Below are 26,713 nucleotides of genomic sequence, written 5' to 3'. Positions count from 1 at the left end.
TTTTCCCGTGATTAGTAGAAACTCTCACTGCGTTTGCGTGCGAAGGGCCTGCACTTCTGTATAATCGACACGACTTTGACATGAACATACGTGGAATACACATACTAAACTACTCGATGGTATTTCAGATAATTGTATACTGAGATAACACGCTGTGTCGCGTGTCAAAATGCCACTGACTTAATATATGCTGGTGCGTATCATTAACCATTGTCTCCGGGTCTCCTTATGTGTTTCTGTTTCTTGAAGCTTTAGCAGAATCACTGCACTGTGCGAGCGCTAGCTAGTCAAGGAGACGCGTCGACTGTCCACACCACTTGCGTGGCGTTGTATCTGAGCTGGCAACTGACAGAAGGTTGTCTACTCATTTACCGCTTCGCCGGGCTTTAATGATGCGCCTCTTACGCACGCTATGATAAGAACATGCAGTCAGTGACATACCGAAGAGGGCTCAACTCCTTTGTTCTTTCTCAGAGCACTGTAATAGTGTCTGGCGGGATTGGCGGGATCATGTTAACTGCTTCTATGTAAGACTACTAGTAGCCCCCTGAAGCTTATGCGCGAGCCTGGTGCATTCTCTTTTTTATGGAGAATTCTTAACTGCTACCTGACGGCACCCACAACTTGTCGTTGCTATGGAATATACAAGATACTCTGCTACGCCTTTTTTTGCAGCTGCAGTGCTGCCACTATATGAACGCGTGACGCGGTGTGTGACAGACGCGCCAGCGATGGACGTGGCGGGCCTGCTCTGCGACCAGCCAGCCACCATCTTCGGCAAAACAAATCTGTTGCGCCGAACGGCGAACCGTGCTCCCTCAATGCCTGCGATGAAGAGGAGCGCTTCTCCGAGTCTAATAGCACGTCCAAGTCCATACCATACTTCCGTAACACTATTTGAACCCGCGGCGGACGGTTCCAGCTCAGAATCTCCTTTGAGGCGGTCCAAACGGTTAAAAGTTCTAGAAAAATCGGAGACGAGGGAAGTAGAGTTCACTGCCGTTACCAGTAGTCCAAAAAAGCAGTCGACCCGGGTGAAAGCAGAGACAACAAGCTCAAAAGCTAATATAGAGGTGGGAACTTGCAGGCCTAGCCCAGTCAAAGCAAAGCGGGTAGCTTCTCCACGCAAGCCAAAGCCTGTTCCACAGTCTTTGGAAGTCCCTCATCCTGCGCCTGCTCGCTGGCGTGAGACTTATGACGCGATTGTGGACATGCGGTCGCGCATCGTCGCGCCGGTGGATACAATGGGATGCGGACGCGCGCAGTTGGGGGAGACAGTGCCAAGGGTAAGCTATGATGCATCGTCTGAAATTTCCTGCGCTTATGACTAGTTTTCAGAATCAGCGCTTTGCGACATTAGTATCATTGATGCTGTCCTCTCAAACGAAGGACGAAGTTACATCTGCTGCCGTGTCTAAGCTGCGAGAAGCGCTGGGAGGGAGTGTCAATGTCGACGCTGTCATAGCAGCTGACGACAGTACCGTATCTGAAGCTATCTGCAAAGTTGGCTTTTGGAGGCGGAAAACCCAGTCAGTTCGATTGATGCTGTTCCGTGTGACGAGACCGACGTATGCGCGATAGATACATCAAGCAAGCCGCGCAGCGACTTCACGACGACTTCGAGTCGGACGTGCCCAAAACTGTAGATGAGCTGTGTTCTCTTCCCGGCGTAGGTCCAAAGATGGCATTCCTAGCATTGCATGTAGCCTGGAAAGTGTGAGGACAAGCATCTTGCTGTCGATGGGAAGCCGAGCTGATGTCGAACTCCTAGAAACGCGGGTATCGGTGTTGATGTACATGTCCATCGAATCACTAACAGGCTGGGATGGCATAAGTCACCCACGAAGACGCCTGAAGAGACTCGGTACACCGTCTTGTTGTCACCCTGCATTCCTGTACTCATTCCGCTCGTTCAGACTGAATTTGCAGTCATGGCTGCCAGCAGAGCTCCGCCCAACCTTCACTGGCCTCCTGGTTGGTTTCGGTCAGGTCAGTCATGTCTCGTCTCTGCGCGCTAGTAGGATGGTGCCATGCTTACACTCTCGCAGATGATCTGCCTGCCTATCGGACCTCGCTGCGACTCATGTGAGCTCAGCAATGGGCTTTGTCCAAGTGCGCGGGTTGTTACGAAGTCGAAGAGCAAAAAGACGGTTGCAACTGCATCTGGCAGCGCCAGGCCTCACATTGAGATCAAGCTCGAGGAGGACCAGAAGACAGCTGCGTCTGCTACAATCTTGCGAGATTTACCGGACGATCTAATCCAAATGAAAACCGAGTCGGACTGAGGATATTTATACGTTCTAACGGAAGGGAACATTGGGCATTCGCATATTCTATACAAATCTAGGCTGCTTGGCTTCTACTTATCGTATATTGGGATCCGCAGTTCTTATTAATTTTACAGGAGCCCCATTGACATGTCCCAGAACCCTTTCTCCAGGCGGGTACATCTCTCCCATACCGCTTGCCACTCTTCGAACCTTCTTTTGGACGGCGGGTCCGCTACGGCAATAGCTTCGATGGTTTCTATCATGAAGCCCAGCACCTTCAGCTCAATATCGTACAACAGCTCATGAGCCCTCACCTAGACCGAGCTTGACAGCGCCCTGGTACTGCTCTCCGGAGTAGTCCTCGATCCACCTGAGGTAGGGATTGCCCTCTAGCTTCACCCAAGTGTCTGGCAGCGCAGCTTGTCTCTTGATCCATAGTCCAACCTCACCGTATCCGAGCAAGCACGCCGCAACCGCCATCACGAGCCTAGAGCTGTCACCTGCATCAGGGAGTCGGTATACACTATCCGTGAGCAGCCAGTCATCAAACGTGCCTTGCAACCCGACGTCGAGGATGTACGCGCCGTACGCAGTCGTTGCGGGCGACTCGGGAGTGGCGGACAGCTCCGCCTCGCTGATTCCCCACTGTGCGCAGAAAAAGCGATGCGTCGACACCTCGTTGATGACATTGGTGATCGTCCGTGTCGCGTCGTCAATTTGGCTGAACGACGACGACTTGGCGACAAGGAGGCTAGAACGGCGCTGTCAGAGAGCGACGGGCGTCGACGGGTGGCGAGACGAACCCGTAAGCCCGGGCGTAGTACTTGAGGTAGAGGTAGTCCTGTCTACTCAGGTCAGCCTCGCGTAAGCCCATGCTCAAGAATACGCGCACTTAATGAAGTGTAGGAAGCATGCCCTAGAGAGCGTCCCACGCGCGAGCTGCTGTACGAACTCGTGCTGGACGTACGCCTTCCAGATGTCCCCTGTCGATTCGATCAGCGCGCGGGTGAGCGGGTGTGGGTTACTCGGAGTGGGCCTGTGCGTATGTCGAGCTCGTGACGGCAGTCAAAGTACAAGTTAACGTACTTGGGTACGCTGCGTTGCGTGATGCCGTGGAGATGGTTGAGCGGGCCGAAACCGTGTCCGATGGGGATTGCGTTCTCAATACCGAGATGGGTGAACATCGTCGCCGTTTGGGTTGCCTTAACAACTGCAAGCTCAAAGCAGTCAAAACAAGCTCACACTGAGTACATACATCGGCCTACCATCCTCGTCGACCGCCAGTGCGCATGCGAGCGCGGCTGAGAGCGTGCACCCTGTTCCGTGTGTACTTGTCGAGTCGACGTGGGGTCGGACGAAGAGCACGGTGCCCCCCTGATGGTGCAGAACGTCCACTACCACAGGCCCGGTGGTGAGATCACGCTCGACAGACTGGAGGATCTCCATGTTCTCGCCGAGCAGGCCCTGGCGCACGACACGGACCTCGGGTTGGGCGATAGACAACTGCTCCACTTCAGCGAGCGTCACGGTGATGTGTCCGCCTTTGATCAGCACTGCCTTGGGTCCGAGGGACTGGAGGTTCTTCGCCGCGGTGATCATGTCGGTTAGGTCGTCGACCTTGGACGGCAGACCGCAGTGCGTGAGGAGGAGGGAGGCCTCGGTCTTGTTCGGTGTGACCAGCGCTGTGAGCGGGAAAAGCTCACTGACGATGACTTCGATGGCTTCCGGCTGCAGCAGCTTGTGTCCGGAGGTGGAGACACAGACAGGGTCACAGACGAGCGGCGGCATTTGCTTCTCGTGAAAGTGAGATGCAAGCGTCCGCACGACGGTGCGCGTGATACCCGCGTCGAAGAGCATGCCAGTCTTGATGGCATCAATATCGATGTCCTCGAGCACGGAGACCAGCTAGGAGGCGGACGTGTCAGATGGGATACCAAAGTATTCAATTCAGCGAGCATATTTGTCGGGCCCCTGGCACATTTCGCAAGCGATCCTTTATATTATCGCTAGACTTTTTAACGGCTCGAAATGCTCGAATCAAAGTCGAGATAGATATTCCTGGCTCGGGCGTGGGTCGCGGGAATGACAATACGCATAGATACCCCAAAAATTCCGGTACGCACTTGGTTGTACATGAAGTTGTGGGGTGGAGCATGCACATCTATTACGCCGGTGGTGTTTTGCGCGGTCAGCGCGGTCAGCACGCTTGTTCCATAGCATCCAAGTGCGGTGAACGTCTTCAAGTCAGCCTGTGCGGACGGAACGTAGAACAAGTCATTTTACTTATGACAGCGATAAATCTCACTTGGATGCCGGCCCCTCCGCTTGGGTCTGAACCAGCGATGGTCATCACCACCGGTTGCTGGCTGGTCCGCGAAGCCATTTGAGCGGGAATGACGGTGCCTTTAAGAATCGTAAGCGGCGGTGGCGGGTTATAGTACGAGAGTGCAGAGCTTCTAGCTTACTTATTTATTTAATCGTGCCTATCGAGGATTGCATACATGGTGTAGCGGTAACATTGGGTCTTCCCATGGCCTAGCTCCGAGTTCGACTCTCGGTGTATGCATGTTTGTTCTCGGTGATATATTTTTTAGACAAGATGGTTATTTGTTGAGCGTGGTGAGTCGAAGCCGCTGGGTCGACCCGCGACCTCCCATCCGGCAATTGAAATTATACTTTATTGCGATACAGATCTCAGTATCTCTTACAGTCGCTTGCAAAAGTCGTGAGAATCCCGTGATTTTTTTTTAATTTCGCGCGTCGCGAAGTTCGACCAAAGGCGTCGTTGTAGCTCATTCATTACTCTAGCTATGTATGTAGTATGTATCGTGTACCAACAATAAAAATAGCCCGCAGACACCTGTGCAGAAATCGGGACTAACGGTGAACTCGGAGCACCGCGGTGGCAAATTTTGTGTGCGGTACACTGTCTCTCTGCTTCCTACTTCATGGCCAGGCACGGACGAAAGTCTGGTCATCTAACTGCTACACGGAAAAAACCTGGTCGACCTCCTGAGCAACCTGCGGAACTTGGACCAGATCCCAAACTTACACATCTGCTTCTCAAATTGCCTCCGCATCTTCCTCCCTCGCATCCGCCAGTGCAATCTCTCATCGAGAACTATATCAGTCCATCGTCTTCAAGCAGTAACGAGGATGTTCTGTATGGAGCGCAGGTGACACAGGATGATAACGATGATGGCGTTGTTCATAATTCTGAGACGGACGGAGATGACATCACTGTTATGGAACCAGCCTCTCAGTCAACTCAGGGAGATCATGGGAAGGTTATAACACCCCTGTTACAAAGCTCCTCTCTGAGGAACGCGCGGACGACTTCCGCCTCTACCTTTACCAATCACGTGACAATGACGTCACAGAGCCTAGACTGACCATGTGACAATGACGTCACAGAGCCTAGACTGACCATGTGACAATGACGTCACTGACCACATGACCATGATGTCATCATGGTCATCGCCCTTATCTATCCGGCACAGATCTACAAGATCATCTGACGATATGCACCTTGTGCTCAAGGCATGTTTACCTCATGTGCGAGATCCAGACTTGGACGCACTTCCTATCACACACATGACAAAGGCATGTGCGCCTCACCTCTGCCTTACCTTTACGATACAGATACCGAACCTCATGGGCATGGCCCTAGACCCTGATACATGCGCAAGACGCACGACGACCTCGCTGCTGCCTTGTCTTTGCAGCACGACCTTATCTCCATATGGACTGATTGTCTCTCATGCAGAGTCATGACTGACTCAGCATTCTCACGACCGTGGGACAGGTATACAAACCCTGTGCCCTTGTATTGATACCGATGGACCAATCGTAGTTCTAGTATTACAGGTAGACAGACGCCTGTACTTGTATATAAGACCGACAGGACAAGCTGGAGTCCCCATCTTGTCCTGGTTACACATCAACCAGTTTTACCATCTACATCTGTGCGATGAATCGACCTTGGTCCGCAGACAGCGGCCAAGCGTTCATAAGACTGCTCCACTGGGCCGACCTCTGGTCATCGCTATGACTGGAGGTCGGACCCCTCTCGATTGACTTGAGACCTTGCAAAGGCCCAGTCACTGACGACGACGAACCGGATGTACGGTGGCGTGACTGGCCCCCATAACATTAGGACAAGATCATATTTCTTTGGCTCAAGCTCCTATGCTTTAGAGCCTGACGACCCCGACTTCGACCAGTTCGCAGACAGCGACTGTGTCCTTTGACCTCTTGACCGAACAAGGCGACGGATACCTTGCACCTCCTGAGCAGACAGCTCATCCGACCGAACAAGGCGACGGTTACCTTGCACTTGATTCCTCGTCTTGTCCGAATTGACATTAGGACGACACTACCCGACCTCGACTCGTCCATGTTCGCAGACAGCGTAACATTAGGACACCCATGACTACAGAGATGGAGATACCGTGATTTGACACTCCATTCTCTTGACTTCGACCTTGTCCATTGACATTAGGACACCTGTGACGACAGAGATGGAGATACCGTGATTGACACTCCATTCTCCTGAAATCCAACTTTGGAACGACAAAGAAGACCCTTGTCTGGTCATTCCTAGGTGAGACCAGATTTTCATAAGACAATTGATTGGCACCTTGTCCGAGACGAACTCTCAAGAGTTTACCCTTCATTGGGTGACTCTCAGGGGTCGAATCCCCTCATGCGAGGAAAGCTACGACATGTGTAATAATCAAAGACATGTACGAGCCGCATGTGACTGCGAATCGGAAAGGTTTGGCCACCGTAGAATTAGTACCGATTCTATGGACCGTGATGAACTGAGGACAGTGCGCAGCCTTTGACGAAGGACTTAAGTCGCACACTTAATGATCATAGCTGATAACACCGAGTGCGGCGAGATACCCACGGTGCAGATTGATCCCGGGAACGGCAACCCGTATAAACCGTAGACTCTTAATTGAGTCCGATCTGATGACCATCTGATGATTGTGATCCCTGAATGGGAGCTCGGACTGAGCAAGTGGACACTCGCTCTCCACTATAAACAAACGATAGATCTTGGCTGAGAACACCCTGCATGGCGAGTTACCTGGGGTGCAGAAAGATTGACAACTCGATTCCATTACGAGTTGATGACCATGGAATGTTTGAAGATACCGCGAGTTGGCACTTCAAACCATTCCCTGTCGAAGAGGCTCTCGACGTTAAAGAAACCGAAGAAGATCCTGATGTAACAAAAGGATCTGAACGACGACCGTCGATCACAGCTCTCGACGATAAAGAAACTGAACCTGGATGAACCTTGAATGACATAGTAAAAGGTTCTGACAGAAGACGGATCCTGGCTCTCCGTATAAACCAATGATCCATACCGAACTTAGGCCGAAGGTTCGATGAGGCGACGATTAGCCTGATGATGGAACTTAACAAAAGATCACATCACCGAAGAACGACTTGGAGTTAACAGTATATGACACTCCAATTCCCGATGAACGACACCCGATATTAGGAAACTCCTAATGGTCCTTTGTTGACCACCACGATAAAGACTTGAGCATGATCAGACAGACATGACTCACGATCTGATTTGAAGATGTCTGGAAGTCCCAGACGGTCCTTTGTTGACCACCATGATAACAACACTCGATGCTAGATGCCTAAACAGGTCTAGCATTCCTTGACGATCAGACAGATCTCAATGGACGAACTTACTGCGAACGACAGCCTTTGATATGGCACTTTCGATGACGTGTGCGGGGTAGTTCCCCATGGATAGAAAGGATACTGGATCACGGCCGATCCTTGGATTTGATGTAGACTGTTGTCTCATCATCTGGACGAACGAACTTAACAAACAGACAAACACGACATACGACACCGCGATGAATAGGGCATCCATGGAATATGGATGGAGGTAGTCGATTCTATTCGACACCAACACACGATAAGACCCGACATGAAATATTCAATGAAGTATCACGCTAGGCCGGGGTAGTTCAAACCTAGGCCAGGGTACTTTAATGATGAAGACATGAACCGGACATGAAACATAAATGGGAGCTATCGCTTACCATTGGATATTTGATCTGAACCTTTGCTGAGAACACCTAGTAGGGCGAGATACCCGGGGTGCAGAAAGGTTATCAGAAGGACGAACGACCTTGATGAAAGCCGAAAGGCAGGATTATGGCATTCACGGAATGTGAAGGGAGATAACCGACAAAGTGCGGCATCAACCCAAGATAAGGCCACAATTATCCCGATGATTAGAAACATCGAAGACATGAAACCTGAATGGGAGCTATCGCTCACCAGAAGACGATTAACCATGCTGGCATTGACGATGACCAGCCAATCACGATACATGTCCGTAATGACTTAAAACTAGAAGATGATATTTGTCCGCAATGACTTAAAACTAGAAGACGAATACATGTCCGTAATGACTTAAAACTAGAAGACGATACTTGTCCGCAACGACTAGAAACTAGAAGACCCTTGCTGCCCACCTCCTTCACTTTTTTTTTACGATTTGTTACCTGTTTTGATCGGTTTCAAATCCAGGGTATTTGGTTTTTTTGAATGGGAGCTGATAGAGGATAGTAGGCGAGGATGCATATCCGAGCCAAAGGAATGAGCCCGAGTGCCCGGGTGACGAGGAACGAATGGAATCGAGGAGTGACGAGCGGAGTCGAGGAACGACAAGAGTAATTGAGGACGAGGAACCCTCCCACAAGGGCAAATTTTTTCCCCCCCTCCTCCCTTCCACCGCATTCTCTTTCCACACTACAAATTTTGAAGACAATGCTACACCTTTCGCCCTCGTGATTTTTAGGCCGGGGTATAGTAGGGAAGAATGGGCAATGCGAGTTGACCATTCACTGTGCAAAAGCACACTGAAAAGAAACAAGACGAAGAAGAATGGGCAACGCAAGTTGACCATTCACTGTGCGAAAGCACAATGAAGAAGAACAAGACTGACAGAAGACGATGAACATAGCTGAATAGCTTATGAGAAGAAGACAAACAGAAGACTTGCAGTTGGAGCGAGCAGTCCTAAAGGGATGCGAGCGACAAGCAAAACGAAGTTTGCGAAGCTGGATTAACACCCAGGTCAATTTTTTCATTTTCCGCCTCTGATTTACCCAGAATCATGCGATGACATGACACGATGAACAACGACACATGGAATTTCTCCATTCCATTTTCTCTACCGACTTTCTTGACGACTTCAATCCAGGGAATTGAAGACCTGAATGGGAGCTGATGTTACAAAGCTCCTCTCTGAGGAACGCGCGGACGACTTCCGCCTCTACCTTTACCAATCACGTGACAATGACGTCACAGAGCCTAGACTGACCATGTGACAATGATGTCACTGACCACATGACCATGATGTCATCATGGTCATCGCCCTTATCTATCCGGCACAGATCTACAAGATCATCTGACGATATGCACCTTGTGCTCAAGGCATGTTTACCTCATGTGCGAGATCCAGACTTGGACGCACTTCCTATCACACACATGACAAAGGCATGTGCGCCTCACCTCTGCCTTACCTTTACGATACAGATACCGAACCTCATGGGCATGGCCCTAGACCCTGATACATGCGCAAGACGCACGACGACCTCGCTGCTGCCTTGTCTTTGCAGCACGACCTTATCTCCATATGGACTGATTGTCTCTCATGCAGAGTCATGACTGACTCAGCATTCTCACGACCGTGGGACAGGTATACAAACCCTGTGCCCTTGTATTGATACCGATGGACCAATCGTAGTTCTAGTATTACAGGTAGACAGACGCCTGTACTTGTATATAAGACCGACAGGACAAGCTGGAGTCCCCATCTTGTCCTGGTTACACATCAACCAGTTTTACCATCTACATCTGTGCGATGAATCGACCTTGGTCCGCAGACAGCGGCCAAGCGTTCATAAGACTGCTCCACTGGGCCGACCTCTGGTCATCGCTATGACTGGAGGTCGGACCCCTCTCGATTGACTTGAGACCTTGCAAAGGCCCAGTCACTGACGACGACGAACCGGATGTACGGTGGCGCGACTGGCCCCCATAACAACCCCTACATGGTATGTCATCATTTATTCGTATTGTACAGGCCTTGATCTACATTCCACACACTCAGCACAACCGGTAGAAGTAGAATACATGGTGCCGAAGCATGACGGAAAGGCTATGAAGCGCGTACCATTGTCTTCGGCCATGACCTGGGATATTGTCCGTGAGCGGCTGCGCATTGTGATGGGATATGACAATGTCGACGACATGGCGCTCTCGTATCGCCTCTCCAAGGATGCCAAGTCTGTCCGCAAGAGCCTCGAAGATGACAATGACTATCAGGGCATTGTCCAGTCCATGCAGAGTCATCGCCGGAATACCCGACCTCAGCAAGTAATTATATTGGATGACAGTGTATGTATCATCTTCTGATGCTTGCCAAGCTCTCACCTTCCAGATAGGTGAATGATTCAGAGCAGGAGTTGTCACAGCCCAAGGGTTCGCACAAGAAGGCACCCGGGATGAAAGCAGCCGCAGTTGCACATGCTTACGCCACTGTAGAGCATCAAAGCCAAATTGATGAAGTGGTGGAGGAGTTGAAAAGGCAGAATCCGAAGTGTAGTGAGCACGCCATGTCATGTTGGCTAGGGCATCCGTCTGGAGAGCACGTCCAGCTCACGGAGATGCGTTTTGCAGCTTGGGCAACTGACATTGTGAGTGCTTCTGTCTTGGAAGTGCACTGTACTCATCTCTTTTCATTCAGGTCAAGCAACTGTCACTTCCAGAAATGGAACGCACAGTGACCTATACCCATCCACTGAACAACCGGATGTTTGACGTACCTCCCTCGTTTCGTCATCAGCATGCCCCATCGGTGTCGAAGGCCCCTTCCACATCTATGCCTGTTCCTCCAATCATTATCAACATGCCTGAGATGTCTGGTTCTCACAAACATCTTATAGTATCTCCATCATCATCTGATCCTGTCAATCCTGCTGATGCTCCTTGGCCATCGCTCACCGACTTCCTTCTGCATGCAGTAACTGTAGACCGTCACAGTCGGAACTATCCTGCATATGAGCCAGGTCTTCGTCAAGCTGAAGAAGCATTGTGATATTCCCATTGGTGCTGGTCGATTCTTGATACATGAGGCTAAACTGGTTTGCAAGCAGATTCGACAACAGGCACAGATACCACAGAAGCGTTTCCGATTTGACTAGAGTACAACTTTTGAATTAGTCTCTACTTTATTGTATATATCCAGTATCTTTGAAGAACCCATATGCATCATCAGGAGTAATATGATCAAGTCCTTCCATCAGAAATACCCATGGATGTGCAGGGCCGTTGGTGCACCTCATGGCTGCACGTCCTTCAATGTAGTTTCGTCGTATCCATTCCTTCAGTTCATGGAACAGTTCTTCAATGGGCTGTAAGTCTGGAGAATATGGTGGTAGAAATATGTAGCGCATTCCACTATAACCCAACACAAAAGTGAATATAATATAGTGGGAGCTATAAACAACTGACCGTTCTACAATCATGTCCAAAGTCTCTTCGGAATGATGGATGCTCGCATTGTCAAGGAGAATGACACTATTTGGTGCAGGGAAAGGATTCATTCGGTCAAGTAATGTATGAATGAAGTGTCGGAATGTGATTGCATTGAATGATCCTTCAACAATGTTGACATGTAGTACACCATCGAGACTCAATGCGGGCAGAACAGAATATCTACACATACAAATCATTAGCTCATAAAATGTCCTTATCAGCATACACACCGAATACCACGTTCCAACGGCACTCTCTCAGAAGCCCGTACACCACTATAGGACCAGCCGAAGTTCCGCGTCATGTTACGAGTGTCCACTGCAGCCTCATCGACTGACACCAACTGGGCTGCATCATATTGCTGCACCGTATCAACAAAAAGTGCACGCCTTGCGTGGTCGCATTCACGAGCAATCCGAGCAAGCTTAGATAGCACATGAATACATCCCGCATGTCAATAAGTGTCCAACTCACTCGTTTATGTGTAATGCCATTCCGATGAAGATACCGGCAAAGAGCAGCCAATGATATGTCTACATTTTGCAGCTCCAATTCTTCCTTCAACTCATCAAGATAGATGTTTGGCTGAATCTCGCAAACGCAGATCATTTTGAGATCAGTTCATGTCAATGTACAGCAAAACAACTCACCTCAACGTCGTCTCGGGTGAGTGCACGAGGCCGTCCGCTGCGAGTGGAAGTGTCATTGAAGGAGCCGGGTTCATGTTGTAGGGTGTGATAAACAGTCGATCGCGGGAGGGCTAGGAGGTACTCAATCTCTGAAGCAGCAAATCCAAGGTGAGCAAGATGTAAGACTCGTTCGTGAAGGTCGGCAGAATATTGCATACCAGGCATGCTGATCGCACAAGGGAAAGATTAGTGCATCGAGAGCAGTAATCGGGCTGCCGCGGTGCTCCGAGTTCACGGTTAGTCCTGATTTCTGCACAGGTGTCTGCGGGCAATTTTTATCATTTGCACGCGACATATACTACATACACAAGTAGAGTAACGAATGAGATACAGTGATACCTTTGGTCGAACTTCGCGACGCGCGAAATTAAAAAAAAATCACGGGATTCTCACGACTTTTGCAAGCGACTGTAGACAACGTTGCGCGATTTCAATAGGACAAGACCTGTTTGTGCTGCATCCAAGGTGTGCATCACAATGTGACATGGTGTGGTACAACATGAACATTACCACTGGCAGTGCGGCCATGGCCACCTGACGAGAAGGATTATCGCCCATTGAGTGCATCTCTCTACGAGAAGTCAACAGAAGGCTTTCCATATCTGTTCCATGAACCGTCACGAGATACAACTTCACATGTACAAAGAGATGTCGAAGAGCTGCATCGATGGGTTCCCGGACGAAACAGCTGCGGTGGAGGAGTCATCATCGCACTTGGAGAAGCGGGACGAACTATATACCTGATTCGTGCATCCAACTCCATAGTTACAAGGAGGAGTTGACGGGATCTGAAATATCAACGGCTAAGAAAGCCAGAGAATATTACAACAGATCTGACCTGCGGTATTACAGTAGACCTCACTGAGGACTCAAGTCTGTTCCAGATACATATCACATTCACCTCCCCCGGATTCGTCACTGGCACTACACTGTATATCAATTAGACAGCTCAACATTGAGGCTTGAACTCATTCCTGCTTTACACCTTTCGCCAGAAAACATTTGACATCTTTACCGTGAAACTTGGCAGAAAATGCGGAAGTAAAGCGGAAGTCTGAGAGACCAGCCCCTTCAAACACCTTCCGCATATCCGACTTGTCAAATCCGTGAGGATGGGCAACGATGTGGTGAACGTTCTGAGGAAAAAGTTCGCTCTCGTCAGCGTCCTTCATGACATCCGTCACGAGCAGCGATCCGCCTGGCTTCAAGAAGAAGACCAACGTCCGCATGACGTCTTTAACGGAAGAGAAGTGGTGAAAAGAGGATGCACACTGTGTCGCACATATCAAGAGTCAGACAAATATTTGGCACGAGAATACAATACGAACCACGACCACGTCAAATTTGGCTCCGTCAAGTTCACCTTCCGTTCCTTTCAGGTCAACGCAGATCGCCCTCATCTCCTCTGGGGCCAGACCTTGGTTCGACGCGCGCAAATTGTACTGATCCACCGTCCCGCTGCTGATGTCAACACCGACGATGGACGTAGTGTCTGCACACAGCTCTCGGGAGATCAAACCTATGTCCGATCCAGATGCAACGTTTAACCTAAATCTTCAAACCGCATACTAACGTACCCGTGCCGCAAGCAAAGTCCAGCACTGTAGTTCTCTCTTCATCGAATAGTGTCGGATATGTGCTCTTCATCGCGGCCGTAAGCCTGCGGGCCATCTCCTGCGCTTCGGGATGTGCATGCCACTTCTGAGCAGTTTCGTTGAAGTACTGTTTGTTAGCATCAGCGTAGTTATGTCCATGCGAATCCCCATGAATATGGGTGTCATCATGATGGTGGTGGTGGTGGTGGTGGTGGTGGTCCATGTTGTAGTGATTGCATATCCGTTTGACAGGTTTACGACAGGTGTACGCGCACGTCGTCGATCAGTATAAAATGATGCATCTGCATACTGACCCGTAATTAACAACATTACAGTAGTAAGGTCACCACAGTCGAGCAAAGCGTATGTATGTAAGCACAACAAATCTGAAATGGTATGCGTAGTAATCAGCTGGCCGCGCGGTCGAGAATACATGTACACGTGTCATGAATGTGTGCAGAGCTCTTGTAATATTTATGAGCAGCGAGCAATAAGTTATTTAAAAGTTATTTAAAAAGAGGACCAGGGAACGTCGACATCACCTCAAGGACAAGCAGCCCCCAAACTTCCTCCGTGCAACCACGTCCATCTTCGTCTTCACCTCCCTGAACGCCTTCCACCACGCCCGGCCCACCACCTCCGAGGTGATACGTCCATCCGCAGATGCTGTGTCGGCGTCGGCTTCAGAAGCGTGCTCCCACATCGCAAAGTGTCTGCGCAACAGCAGTAGCCACCATCGGGCGACGGCGACTGCTTTCTCGACACCCGTGTCCGTCGAGCGCGCACCGTCCACGCACTGTACGAGGAACTTCGCAAAGAAATCCACGTCGCGCTGGTGCGGCGGGTGCTCCGTGAACCCGCAGACCCATGTCTCGATCACGCGCTGCACGTCGTCTGTTTCGGTGAAATACAGCTTCTCGTCCTTCGTGGCGCCTCGTTGCTTCAGGAACAGTGGTTCGAGATACTTCGCCTGCGGTGGCGGGGCGCGGCGATACGGGACAGAGGGGGCTTTCGGCTTGGGCGGTTTCAGCATTTTGCGCTCGATATAGACAGACGCCCCCGGGGCCTTCGCAGACCGTGCCATAGCCAGCTGCTCGCGCTGCAAATCTGGCGGGAGTATCGCAAAGACCTCGGGATCAATGTCCAGTTTGCGCAGCTCCCTTTCCGAGATGTTGACTACAGAGAGGTTGGTCCGCTTCGCGAAGAGCTTGTTCTTTGTCGGCGAGATGCTGGGTCGGCTACGCGGGGCGAGCTGCTGCGTGATGCGTTTAACGTTCGTACCCTTGACGGTGATCGTGGTCTGTTTGCGGTCTGGGAGCAGTGTGGAGGAGCGGCTACGATTGGTGTTAAGTCCTGGGGCGGGCGTGACGGACCTGCGGGTATACTCTGTCTCAAGCTCTTTCCGAACTTCGTCCGGTAACGCCTGGAAGACGGACATATCCACCTGGGAGAACGAAGGTAGATCGACGACCGTTGGATCTACCGCAGCTTTAGGTGGAGGCTCGACGACCTGAATATCATCATCTTGCGAGGGTGGCTGCACGCTTATCTGTGGTTTAGCAGTACTCTTCTCTGTTACTGCTGCTATATCCGTAGTAGGAGGTATAACCTTCGCCCCATCGACAGGCATGAATGGCAGCACGGCCTGACCAGGTTCGGTGGCAGTTGAAGCGGAACTCTTCTCGAGCTTTTGGATCTGAATACCAATGCCACGGAGCTCCTTCGGGTCGAAGTTGAAGCTCTTCAGCAGCCGCCAAGCGTGCTCACCGATGATCCCTTCATCACTCGTTGCATGCCCACCCGGTGCGATAAGAGGTGTTTGTTTGTTGAAGCATTCGCAGAGTCCATGCCCCATAAACTGAGCGAGGTACATTGGTGAGCAAATCACAAAAAAGTGATGTCGAGAACACACCTTAGGAGCCTCCACTGGAGCACTCGGGTCCCGCTTCATAATCTTCAACGTCAGGGATCGTCCGCGCGTGTCGATGCTGTTCAGTCGTCGGGCCACCTCCGCGGCCATCTGATAGATGAAGGTCTCTGCCTGCTCATTGTTCTCGAATCGTATCCCGTACTGAAAAGGAGTGATTAGGGTGGAGTCCAACTACCATAAGGGTGATGATGAGCGACTCACGTTGATATCGCACGATACAGACTTGCGGGGCTTGTCGGACTCGAGCTTGCGATCGTCCACACCACGCAAGGCGTTGTAAAGTGTCTCGCCATTCACTTTGCCCAGAGCCTCACACAGCACGGCCTTACTCTTTTTTTCAAGCTCGCCGAGGTTCGTCACTCCTAGTTTATCCTGCGCCTTCTGGCGTGCCGAGTAACCAAAACCGTGAAGATCGTCAATATCCAAAGGTGCCAGCAGTTCCGAAACGTCCTTCTGTAAGATGTGGAAAGAACCGGCAGGCTTCGCTCGCCGAGAAGCTAGACGGGCTAACATGATGTTGTGGGAGATTCCAACACTGACTGGTCCAAATGTCAGTTCATTAGAATCATGCTGTGAAGAAGTTACATACTCTCACAGCCTGTGACCTTCTTCACCTGGGATCGGATAGCCTCTGCGAACTCCTTGGCAGGATCAGACGGAGAAGAACTGGGATCCTGACTTTGGGCTATCTCCGTTTTGATTCGGCTGACACTAGTTGTCACATCTATGAGAGCTTCGTCAACAGAGACGGCCTGTAAGTCATCGGCGTGTGCCATCAAGATTGTGTAGAATTGCAAAGAAAATGTCTTGTATCTATGTCAAGGGAACTCAGAAAGACTTCATCAAATTCGATGCAATTTGACACACCGCTGAAATTCGTATGGCATGGTCATGATAGTGGGACACAGCTTGCGAGCCTGTTGCAGACTGGGAAAAAGATGAGTGGGACACAATCCATCGTATTGAAATCAAGTGCAAACCTCATACCACTCTTGATGCCGAACTTTCGTGCCTCGTAGCTTGCGCTTGCGATCTCGCTGGTACTAGCGCCCCCACCCTGTGTTCCTTGAGAGTGACAAACTACCACGGGCTTGCCTCGGAGATGCGGACGATCAATCAATCCCGCAGAGACAAAGAAACTGTCAAAGTCGCAATGCATAATCACCCTCTCCTCCGAATCAGCCGCCTTCGCTTTCCCCTTCTCTTTTCCCGGTGATTTCAAGGCCAACTGTGCTCCTTTCATACTGACATCACTCCCGCCCGTCTTGCTTCCAGAGAAATTCTGCTGGACGATCTTGCTCACGGCAGTTTGGGTGCCCCCTGGCATTCGGCCCCATGCAGATGCGCCGCCGCTCTCGACGCGCTCCTGTGCCTCCGCGACGAGGTTCTTGAGTTCCGCTTTCCACGTGGAGAGATGATGCAGGCGCGAGTTACGGTAAAAGCCCTCGATGAAGTCAGGTGCTACGGACGTGTGTGCTGCGCGCCATGCGGGGTCCGCCATCACGCGCTCCGCGATAGGATTGGACGTGTGCGCGGCGTACCCGGGCACACGGACAGCCTGCTCCGGGGAGGCAGGGTCGGTTATGTACAGCGCATGAGGGGATGTCGAGGTGCTGGGCTGCGGGGGAGTGTGAGGGGGGGTCAGCGTAGGTGGTTTCAAGGGAGTTACTACAGGGTGCAGGCTATCATCTTCAAGCAAATCGTCGGAAGCAGTTTGTTCCTCCAGTTTTGACGAGTTCTTAGGCTTCGGCAGACGTTCAGGCAGCTTGCCAGATTGTGATACGAAACCATCGAAGAGAGATTTCTGTGCTGCCTTCTTGCCTTGAGAGTCTTCCACCCGCTCGCCGGGGCTAAATATGAAATCGTGCCAGGGAAGCAATGCACCGACCTTTGCGCTTTCTACAAGCCATTCGGGCGTGACGACCTTCATATACTTGAACTCGCGGATTTTGGCGGGCGTGAGTGAGCATGTTATAATGTGCGTTCTATAGACACACGTGAAATCTTGCAACGGTGAGAAAACATGAACGACTGACACCAGGCTTTTCTTATCGAGGTATGGGTGGTAGATGCCACCGTGTCGAATAATGAGTTTGCGGAGATCCTGTACAGATGGCTCGGTCCAACCGTTGATCTATAATACATGGATAAGTAAAGTAGCACATAAAGGTGAATAGGCCACTGACATAGATCTGCAAGCTTCTGAAAATCCTGCTTTGCCCCGCTCCGTCTCCATCATCCACATCCATCTCGGCATTCTGGATCTGCAGTTTCGCTCGTTTCCTGGACATGTACTCGCCCCACTCCCCGAACCGCGAGGCCCCGTATGTGTATGAAGACGTATAGGATGGGTCAACATCATTCAATCCCTGGCGAAACTCGGCGCTCTGCTTGTCTTCGTCGGTGTCTGGAGATCGTACGCGCTTCAGACCGGGTTGCGTACAGGGGGGCATGTCTATGTCCGTAGAGGAGTTCGCAACGTCCTCCTCTGACAAGTGTACCTCAACATCTTGGACATCCTGGTGCGTTATGTCTCCGTCAAGGACCACATTGTTGAGGGCATTGAGGAAGGAGGGGTCGTCGTCGAAATAATCTGAAGAAGCACTGCCTCCGGACGCTGTGAGAGGTGCCATCAGTGTGCTTGAAAGTGCCAGGTCTCATCTTCAGGGTATTCAATTATCTGTTCCTGGCCATACAGCAGACAGAGAGGCACAGAGAATGTCGGAAGAAGAACTTCACTTTTCACGGTAAGCCACTTCGGGGATTCAGGGATGTACTCGGAGACTGAAATATTCGAGGTCCGAAAAGTGTCGGCGTTTCAATCGGCAGTCTAGCTATAGTGGTAGCTTCACTAGAAATTAAATAAATTAAATGAAATTAATTCGAGTGTACAAGGAATTTCACTCTACAGGTCTGCACGGAGCTCAGTGTATCCTCGACTCCTGCACACAGCTTCACTGGGGGATAAACATTTGTTTGTATGTCACTTAGGCACAATCTTTAGTGATTTCGTAGAGTCATATTCAAAGTTTGCACTGTGGTTCAAAGTGTGAATAGCACTCCAAAGATAACTCTTCTTGTAGTGCAACCGTAGATGTATAGATCTGGTAGACCTCATACATTGATGGCATGGAAAAGTCCTTCAAATTTTCTTCCTGCCCTTCGGGCGAGACTGCATGTAGCTGTTCCATTAAAATAAAAGTTGCACCTGGTGCAAAGTATGTAGCTGTGCTCCCTGGAAGTGTCTGAATCCAACAACATTCTATGTCAGCCTGAAAAAATTACCATGATGTCACTAGTGTTCTTGGGTATAATTTCCACTAATAGGTAATGTATTGGGTAGAAGAAATGTCTCCATGCATGAACTTAATCACGTACAGTGTTGCTAAGAATGTGCACCTCTGCCTGATAGCAAACTTGTGCAATCTTTGTGTGCAGTCAGAGCTCATGTGTAGTGATCAGAAACAGGCACTAATACTTATGAAAACACGCAACAGAGCATGAAATTTGAGTTGCAGTAGCATGGTGCCCGAGCCATGGAGAATGCTTATGTCAGAAATGCCATTTGTGGCAGTCATTTACCATATTGGGTAGGCACATGACGCCCGCGCCGGTAGGTTAGGTTTTTCAAACTCCGCTAGGACCTAACTGTGCTACCACTATAGCTAGACTGCCTTTTAAAGATTGTGCCTAAGTGACATACAAACAAATGTTTATCCCCCAGTGAAGCTGTGTGCAGGAGTCGAGGATACACTGAGCTCCGTGCAGACCTGTAGAGTGAAATTCCTTGTACACTCGAATTAATTTCATTTAATTTATTTAATTTCTAGTGAAGCTACCACTATAGCTAGACTGCCTTAAAAGGCAGTCTAGCTATAGTGGTAGCACAGTTAGGTCCTAGCGGAGTTTGAAAAACCTAACCTACCGGCGCGGGCGGCCCCGCGTCATGTGCCTACCCAATATGGTAAATGACTGCCACAAATGGCATTTCTGACATAAGCATTCTCCATGGCTCGGGCACCATGCTACTGCAACTCAAATTTCATGCTCTGTTGCGTGTTTTCATAAGTATTAGTGCCTGTTTCTGATCACTACACATGAGCTCTGACTGCACACAAAGATTGCACAAGTTTGCTATCAGGCAGAGGTGCACATTCTTAGCAACACTGTACGTGATTAAGTTCATGCATGGAGACATTTCTTCTACCCAATACATTACCTATTAGTGGAAATTATACCCAAGAACACTAGTGACATCATGGTAATTTTTTCAGGCTGACATAGAATGTTGTTGGATTCAGACACTTCCAGGGAGCACAGCTACATACTTTGCACCAGGTGCAACTTTTATTTTAATGGAACAGCTACATGCAGTCTCGCCCGAAGGGCAGGAAGAAAATTTGAAGGACTTTTCCATGCCATCAATGTATGAGGTCTACCAGATCTATACATCTACGGTTGCACTACAAGAAGAGTTATCTTTGGAGTGCTATTCACACTTTGAACCACAGTGCAAACTTTGAATATGACTCTACGAAATCACTAAAGATTGTGCCTAAGTGACATACAAACAAATGTTTATCCCCCAGTGAAGCTGTGTGCAGGAGTCGAGGATACACTGAGCTCCGTGCAGACCTGTAGAGTGAAATTCCTTGTACACTCGAATTAATTTCATTTAATTTATTTAATTTCTAGTGAAGCTACCACTATAGCTAGACTGCCTTAAAAGGCAGTCTAGCTATAGTGGTAGCACAGTTAGGTCCTAGCGGAGTTTGAAAAACCTAACCTACCGGCGCGGGCGGCCCCGCGTCATGTGCCTACCCAATATGGTAAATGACTGCCACAAATGGCATTTCTGACATAAGCATTCTCCATGGCTCGGGCACCATGCTACTGCAACTCAAATTTCATGCTCTGTTGCGTGTTTTCATAAGTATTAGTGCCTGTTTCTACTCCGCTAGGACCTAACTGTGCTACCACTATAGCTAGACTGCCTTTCAATCTCACTCACCGACGCAATTCACCTCAATTCATTTGATCGCCACATATTTAGACTCTCTCGTAAATGCACTCCCTAATGTGCACATGTCTGATGAGGAGAATTTTGGGGCAGAATATTTTGCGTCTTCGCTGTTGACGTCACTTGCGAAGCGGATGTTTGGCAAGAGCCTCTGAATCAAACAAAGCCACGTGGAATTTCCTATCTAAGAACGCCACCTGTCGCCGAAGCGTTTCAGCGTTCATCATTGATGTGACCGCCCGTGCAGCAGAGCCATAACAGCGTGCCGTGTCTCCGGGCCTCCTGTCCATATCATCAGCTGTGGGCGATACACATCCCACGAGAAAGCAGTGCAGACGCCTACCACATTTTCTACTTTCACACCCACCACGTCAATAACGCTACTCCTCGCCATACACTCCGCAAATTCTGCATTGATCTCTAGCTATTCAACACCATGCCCGACGGATACGACTACCTCTTTAAGCTGCTCCTCATTGGCGACTCGGGCGTCGGAAAAGTGAGTGGCGTGGGAGAGAAGCGTTGAGCTGGCACTTACGACGTCCCTGCATAGTCATGTCTGCTTCTGCGTTTCGCCGAGGATGCATTCACAGATAGTTACCTCAGCACGATTGGCGTTGACTTCAAGATTAGGACCATTGATTTGGAAGGGAGGACGGTGAAGCTACAAATTGTAAGTTTCAGGTTTGTCTTCCGGGAGAATAAATGCGAAGGTTTATCTGTCGACACAGTGGGATACTGCGGGACAAGAACGATTCCGTACAATCGCTGCTGCTTACTACCGTGGTGCGCATGGCATCGTCGTCGTCTACGACGTAACCGATCAAGGTAGCGAAATTACGCGATGCTTGTATGCCCTTTCTCAACCCCTTGGCAGATTCGTTTGAGAATGTGAAGGGCTGGCTGACGGAGATTGAGCGCTATGCGTCGGAAAACGTCAAGAAGCTTTTACTCGGTAACAAGTCAGATCTAGTGGAGAGGAAGATCGTGCAATACAGCGTGGCCAAGGTTAGTTTCACGTTCCGTTAAATTTAATCTCTTCCCTTAACGTCCACCTACCTGCTAGGACTTTGCGGACGAGTTGAAAATTCCCTTCCTCGAGACATCCGCAAAAACCTCCGCAAATGTGGAGGAGGCATTCCTAACAATGTCCAAGGAAATAAAGGATAGGTACGTTTATTGGCCAAATACCACCTTTCGGAACCTGACCCAGCCTCGTCAAATAGCTTGGACGCATCACCCCAGTCTGCATCGACCGGCTCGAAAGCGGGCACGGTAACACCAGGACACAGTCTAGAAGAGTCGAAAGCATCGGGAGGCTGCGCCTGCTGAGTGGTCGCCGGCGACATCGCGCTCCATACGTACTTTGGTAACGGACCCCCTCCATGCATCGTGAACGATTTGGGTATGGTATCATGCGGTTATCTTCTAATGTTCCGTAAATATTGGATTAATTATGATGCACTGTAATGCTATCTCACACATCCTTTGGAATCGATGCCGTCGCCAGCGACACGTCCACGTTAAGGCTTCTCAGTAAAATCCAACAGGATTGAGCCCACCGCTTCCTCTACTTTCTATATAGGATAGTTCTGGAACGATCCCTGGACGAGGCGCGAGGTGCCCACACTGGGCATTGCGGTAGGCTAATTTTTAGGTCGCCTCTGACACGGTCCTTGCTAATCCCTTACTCCCCACTCAAAAAAGATTATCTTGTAGTCCGCCTACGGGAGACAACACGTGGTTTCTTCGAGAGGCGGCGAGCCTAGGTGAGCTTCGTCTTCAGCTCAGTAAACTCCTGCAGTGATCGGCCGCAATGCGCCTACCGCGAGCTTGTAGCTCAAGGATGATCTGCGTCAACGCGAGGCCAGAGCGATTGGCGTTCAAACGTTCATCGACATCTTCCAATCGCACGGAGTGCGGTTCCTGCAGAAGGACGGCCACGGCCCCAGAGCATCATCTTCTTCAGGGACGCTGACTCTTCACTTCATCACTGACCCATCCGTCTACTAGCAAGTTCTGCTTTCCCTCAGTTCATAATGTTCCTGCGGATTGTACTTCGTCCAATTCGCCTGTGCATATCGCTGCATGGCGCGTACGCGGAAGGTCGTTTGTACGCTATGCTGTCAAGGGCGCATGCGCCACTTGAACACGTTGTCGCGATGCGAAGGCGCGTCACGGTCACATGATCTGAATGCGTGACAATGTTGTCACCAACTTACACAAATGTCACAATAACAAAGTTCTCAGCGGGTCGGTGCACAACAGCGTACTGTGACTCAACAGCTCAAAGCTTTGCGGTACTCACTGCTGCGACCGACGTTGTCGCCGACAGCAGCAGCAATGCGGAATTACACGCCGGAGCTGCGGGTTGGCAGCGGGTTTGACGTACAACCGCTGGGCGCTTACTCTAATTCTGGGAACAATGGCGGGGAACAATAACAACAAGTTTATGTGCGGCAAGACAACAAGAAACCATGGTAATTACGGAAGTGGTTGGTTTTTGAGCTGCTCGGATTGCGCAGCATATTCTCTGTCCTCTCCTCTCATCTCCCTCGCGGTGAGCTCGCCATGTTTTCGAGCCTCTTGACCCTTCCTCTCATTTTCGGCGCATCTGTCGGTGAGTAACTTCGTCTCGTCACGAAAATATTTTACTTACGAGGAGGTACCGCAGCTGCCCAATCCCTTACGACTGTCGTCTGCGTTGCAGGTCAATGCCTCGAAGGGTATACGAACACCACTCGTGAGCAGCCTATCGTTGCCACCCATGCGCGTCTGACGGGCTAGCAGTTGGAGCGACATTGTCAGCGTCAGGTGCTGCAACCAGCCTTCTTCTTCTTCCCGGACAGTATACGTCCACAACCAACCCCGCGGTACTACATGACGCGCTCACCGCTTCAGGCGCATCCCTCTCGGCATCTCCAGGATTCGCCGTCAACTCCACGGTCTCTCTTCCTTTTAATCTGGCCCTGCAGCCGGGCATTGCTGCTTATCCGGCAGCCAACTTCTCTGGCGCGGCTTCGTTCATATCTCTTCCCAACAGTGGCTCCGCGGCAAATGGCTCGAAGCAGCTCTCGTCGGGCTCGTTCGCGCTCTCATCAAACGTCTGGGCAGCCGTCGCGGCAAGCACATCAAACGACAGGGTGATCTTCTGGGAGACAGTGCCAGACGTATCGCAGCTGCCGGCGAATACATTCAATTCGCCCCTGGCGCTCCTGAATATGCAGTCTTCCGCGTGTTCGCCACCATGCGCGGGCGCGGGTGTATGTTCTACGAACGGGACGTGCGCGTGTCCTACTGGTTTTACAGGCTCGTCATGCCAGTCGTGCGCGACAGGCTTCTTCGGACCGACTTGTGCGCCGTGCCCAGCGGGTTGCGCGGATTGCGACCAGGGCATGTCGGGGACAGGCAAGTGCCTTGTGCCCAGCGTTAGCAATCCTCCATCGAGTTGCAACTGCGTGAACGGTGAGTGTGGCTCTAATGGGCAGTGCTCATGTCTATCTGGCTGGACTACCGCAAGCAACGGGACGGCGTGCGCGCAGTGTGCACCAGGTTACTTCTTAGATTCCAGTGGGAACTGTGAAGGTATGCTCCAGACATGCCTTATAACAACGCTTATTGACATTCTGCACAGTTTGCCAGCTCGGCTGCACGGAATGTGCGAGTGGATCGGGTGACTGCATCACCTGCAAGTCTGGGTTCACACAGAACGCAAACGATGCCACACAGTGCGTGGCTATCCAATCGGCCACGTCCAGTGGGACTGTCTGCCCAGACAGTGGCTTCAACAATGGTACCGGTTGTGCGGCATGTTCGCCCCTCTGTCAAACATGCAACGGCCCGACGTCGAATGATTGTATTATTTGCGGTGCTGGAACTTACAGTTTCAACGGCAGCTGCGTTCAGACGAACAACAACGGTGTCTGTGCAGGCTCGAACTTGATTGCTAACAATAACAAGCATGAATGTGACAGTACGTCGCTCTGCTTACGGTACTAATGTTATTATCTGACCTCGATTATAGCCTGTCCCTCAAAGTGCACGACGTGCGAGTATACTACGTTCAATACTCTGTCGACCATCAATCAGGCGAAATGCACGGGCTGTCTCCCTGGGTTCGTTCTCTCTGATGGTGCATGCGTGGAGAGTTGCCCTACTGGCACGTTCTTGAGCCCGCAAGACAATCTCACTTGTACTGGTGAGTAGAAGGTCCAACTTTCATCCGTTCCCGTCTTGACTACTGGCCGTTATTTAGCTTGTGATTCGTCTTGCGGCATCTGCGCCGGATCTTCGACATTCTGCCTGACTTGTGCCAACAACATGTTGGCCTCGAATGGTACTTGCGTCTCGTCTTGCCCATCCAACGCCTTCAGCTCTTCCGGTTCTTGCCTTACCTGCCACCCCGACTGTGCGACGTGCAGCGGCGGCGCATTCAACCAGTGCTCAAGCTGTAGCTCCAACCTCCCGGTCCTCACGAACGGTCGTTGTCTCCCGACTTGCAGTCAGTCCCAATACTTCGACACTACGTCGTCGTCTTGCCAGTCGTGTGACTCTAGCTGCTCGAGCTGTTCTGGGGCAGGCGCCAGTAATTGTCTTGCGTGCGCCGACTCCAGCCACGTATTGCGCGGCGGGTCCTGCGTTTCCGCCAGCTGCACCGGATCATCCGGCGTCGTCTCTGGCCTTGGCTTGTGTCTCTCTGATCTAGTGCAGACGTCTGCGAAGGCTTCTGGCACAAGCTCTCTGCCTCCGTTACCCTCCATTACCGGTCTGACTTCACCCGTCTCAAATACGAATACAACCATGAGAACCCGGCTCGCATGGTGGCAGATCCTGCTCATGGCCCTCGGCTGTGCGTTCATCTTCGTGATGGTCCTCCTCTGCTGGCGCCGCCGCATGCGGAAGAAACGCGCACAAGCGACGGCCCAGTTCGCATCCGCGAAGAAACTCCAACCGCAGGGTTGGCGCATGCGGCTCGTGCGCTTTGGCGAGCGCCTCTTTGGACACAAGCGCCAGCAACGCTGGATAGTGCCCGATGACGCTGAGGCGCAGGACATCAAGCTGCAGAAGATGCGCGCGGCAGAGGAGGCGCGCCACGACCATGACGTCGAGAAACTCATCTCGTCATACGAGTACTCGCGGCACCAGCCGTCACCTCTCCCCTCGCTGCGCGACTACGACGCGGATGATCGCCGCCGCGACCTCCGCAGAGCGGACACGTACGGCCCTCACCGCCTTTCGGCGGAGTCGTTATCCACGGGCTCGCTGTACACGCAGCTGACAGGCCAGCCGCGCCGGGGGCCCGCGCCTCGCCTCCCCGTGAAGGAAGAGGAACTGCCCTCGCGCTTCTCCGATAGCACGTATGCAACACAGGTGCGGGAGCTGCTTGCGGGGCCAAAGCCGCCGACGCCAGCACAGGAGTATGCGATGTCAGTATCGCAGCACGAGCCTCGGGGATCGTACTGGTTGAAGTCCGCCAACACAGGTGGCTCGAGGAATCCCTTCCGGCGGTGAGCATTTACTGTGCTTAGGTGGATTCTATTGGCATGTTACATTATTCGCGCTTGCATTGCATGGACTTCGCATAGATTCACGATCTCTTCATGACAGTTATCGCGACGATGTGT

General features: G+C 51.0%; 8 protein-coding genes and 1 non-coding gene across 9 annotated transcripts; 5 read left to right on the top strand and 4 right to left on the bottom strand.

Annotated features, from left to right (window-relative positions):
• Positions 1-731: 731 nt before the first annotated feature.
• Positions 732-2,285, top strand: SCP_0412080 (Endonuclease III homolog; the record flags this gene model as incomplete). Its single annotated transcript, XM_027757933.1, has 6 exons — positions 732-1,286; positions 1,339-1,529; positions 1,582-1,716; positions 1,772-1,864; positions 1,917-1,989; positions 2,049-2,285. 6 exons carry the CDS (start codon positions 732-734, stop codon positions 2,283-2,285), a joined length of 1,284 nt encoding a protein of 427 aa, XP_027613734.1.
• Positions 2,286-2,398: 113 nt separating this feature from the next.
• SCP_0412070 (Putative hydroxymethylpyrimidine/ phosphomethylpyrimidine kinase) lies at positions 2,399-4,653 on the bottom strand (the record flags this gene model as incomplete). The annotated part of the gene is made up of 9 exons (XM_027757932.1): positions 2,399-2,526; positions 2,585-2,770; positions 2,825-3,021; positions 3,074-3,115; positions 3,163-3,306; positions 3,357-3,480; positions 3,536-4,175; positions 4,394-4,519; positions 4,576-4,653. 9 exons carry the CDS (start codon positions 4,651-4,653, stop codon positions 2,399-2,401), a joined length of 1,665 nt encoding a protein of 554 aa, XP_027613733.1.
• A 112-nt stretch (positions 4,654-4,765) lies between these two features.
• On the top strand, positions 4,766-4,836 carry SCP_t0412060. Its single transcript has one exon. It is a non-coding gene; the product is annotated as a tRNA-Gly (tRNA).
• Positions 4,837-10,451: 5,615 nt separating this feature from the next.
• On the top strand, positions 10,452-11,415 carry SCP_0412050 (hypothetical protein; the record flags this gene model as incomplete). Its single annotated transcript, XM_027757931.1, has 3 exons — positions 10,452-10,715; positions 10,763-11,014; positions 11,065-11,415. 3 exons carry the CDS (start codon positions 10,452-10,454, stop codon positions 11,413-11,415), a joined length of 867 nt encoding a protein of 288 aa, XP_027613732.1.
• Positions 11,416-11,548: 133 nt separating this feature from the next.
• SCP_0412040 (hypothetical protein) lies at positions 11,549-12,709 on the bottom strand (the record flags this gene model as incomplete). The annotated part of the gene is made up of 6 exons (XM_027757930.1): positions 11,549-11,777; positions 11,832-12,035; positions 12,086-12,279; positions 12,330-12,440; positions 12,506-12,633; positions 12,703-12,709. The coding sequence occupies 6 exons, from the start codon at positions 12,707-12,709 to the stop codon at positions 11,549-11,551; spliced, it is 873 nt and encodes a 290-aa protein (XP_027613731.1).
• An 803-nt stretch (positions 12,710-13,512) lies between these two features.
• SCP_0412030 (Uncharacterized methyltransferase) lies at positions 13,513-14,362 on the bottom strand (the record flags this gene model as incomplete). Its single annotated transcript, XM_027757929.1, has 3 exons — positions 13,513-13,815; positions 13,873-14,063; positions 14,122-14,362. The coding sequence occupies 3 exons, from the start codon at positions 14,360-14,362 to the stop codon at positions 13,513-13,515; spliced, it is 735 nt and encodes a 244-aa protein (XP_027613730.1).
• Positions 14,363-14,677: 315 nt separating this feature from the next.
• On the bottom strand, positions 14,678-18,702 carry SCP_0412020 (DNA repair protein; the record flags this gene model as incomplete). Its single annotated transcript, XM_027757928.1, has 8 exons — positions 14,678-15,997; positions 16,052-16,210; positions 16,271-16,608; positions 16,659-16,882; positions 16,937-16,996; positions 17,050-18,054; positions 18,106-18,203; positions 18,256-18,702. 8 exons carry the CDS (start codon positions 18,700-18,702, stop codon positions 14,678-14,680), a joined length of 3,651 nt encoding a protein of 1,216 aa, XP_027613729.1.
• A 2,823-nt stretch (positions 18,703-21,525) lies between these two features.
• SCP_0412010 (GTP-binding protein) lies at positions 21,526-22,421 on the top strand (the record flags this gene model as incomplete). The annotated part of the gene is made up of 6 exons (XM_027757927.1): positions 21,526-21,588; positions 21,643-21,762; positions 21,821-21,917; positions 21,967-22,097; positions 22,156-22,259; positions 22,316-22,421. The coding sequence occupies 6 exons, from the start codon at positions 21,526-21,528 to the stop codon at positions 22,419-22,421; spliced, it is 621 nt and encodes a 206-aa protein (XP_027613728.1).
• Positions 22,422-23,660: 1,239 nt separating this feature from the next.
• Positions 23,661-26,600, top strand: SCP_0412000 (hypothetical protein; the record flags this gene model as incomplete). The annotated part of the gene is made up of 6 exons (XM_027757926.1): positions 23,661-23,709; positions 23,764-23,832; positions 23,880-24,674; positions 24,724-25,062; positions 25,114-25,287; positions 25,345-26,600. 6 exons carry the CDS (start codon positions 23,661-23,663, stop codon positions 26,598-26,600), a joined length of 2,682 nt encoding a protein of 893 aa, XP_027613727.1.
• Between the last annotated feature and the right edge of the window lie 113 nt (positions 26,601-26,713).

Source organism: Sparassis crispa (assembly GCF_003851025.1).
Source record: "Sparassis crispa DNA, contig_000003F, whole genome shotgun sequence".
In the NCBI taxonomy this organism is placed as follows: Eukaryota; Fungi; Basidiomycota; class Agaricomycetes; order Polyporales; family Sparassidaceae; genus Sparassis; species Sparassis crispa.
Note: the sequence above shows the minus strand (reverse complement) of the source record. Positions and strands in the feature narration are given on the sequence as shown.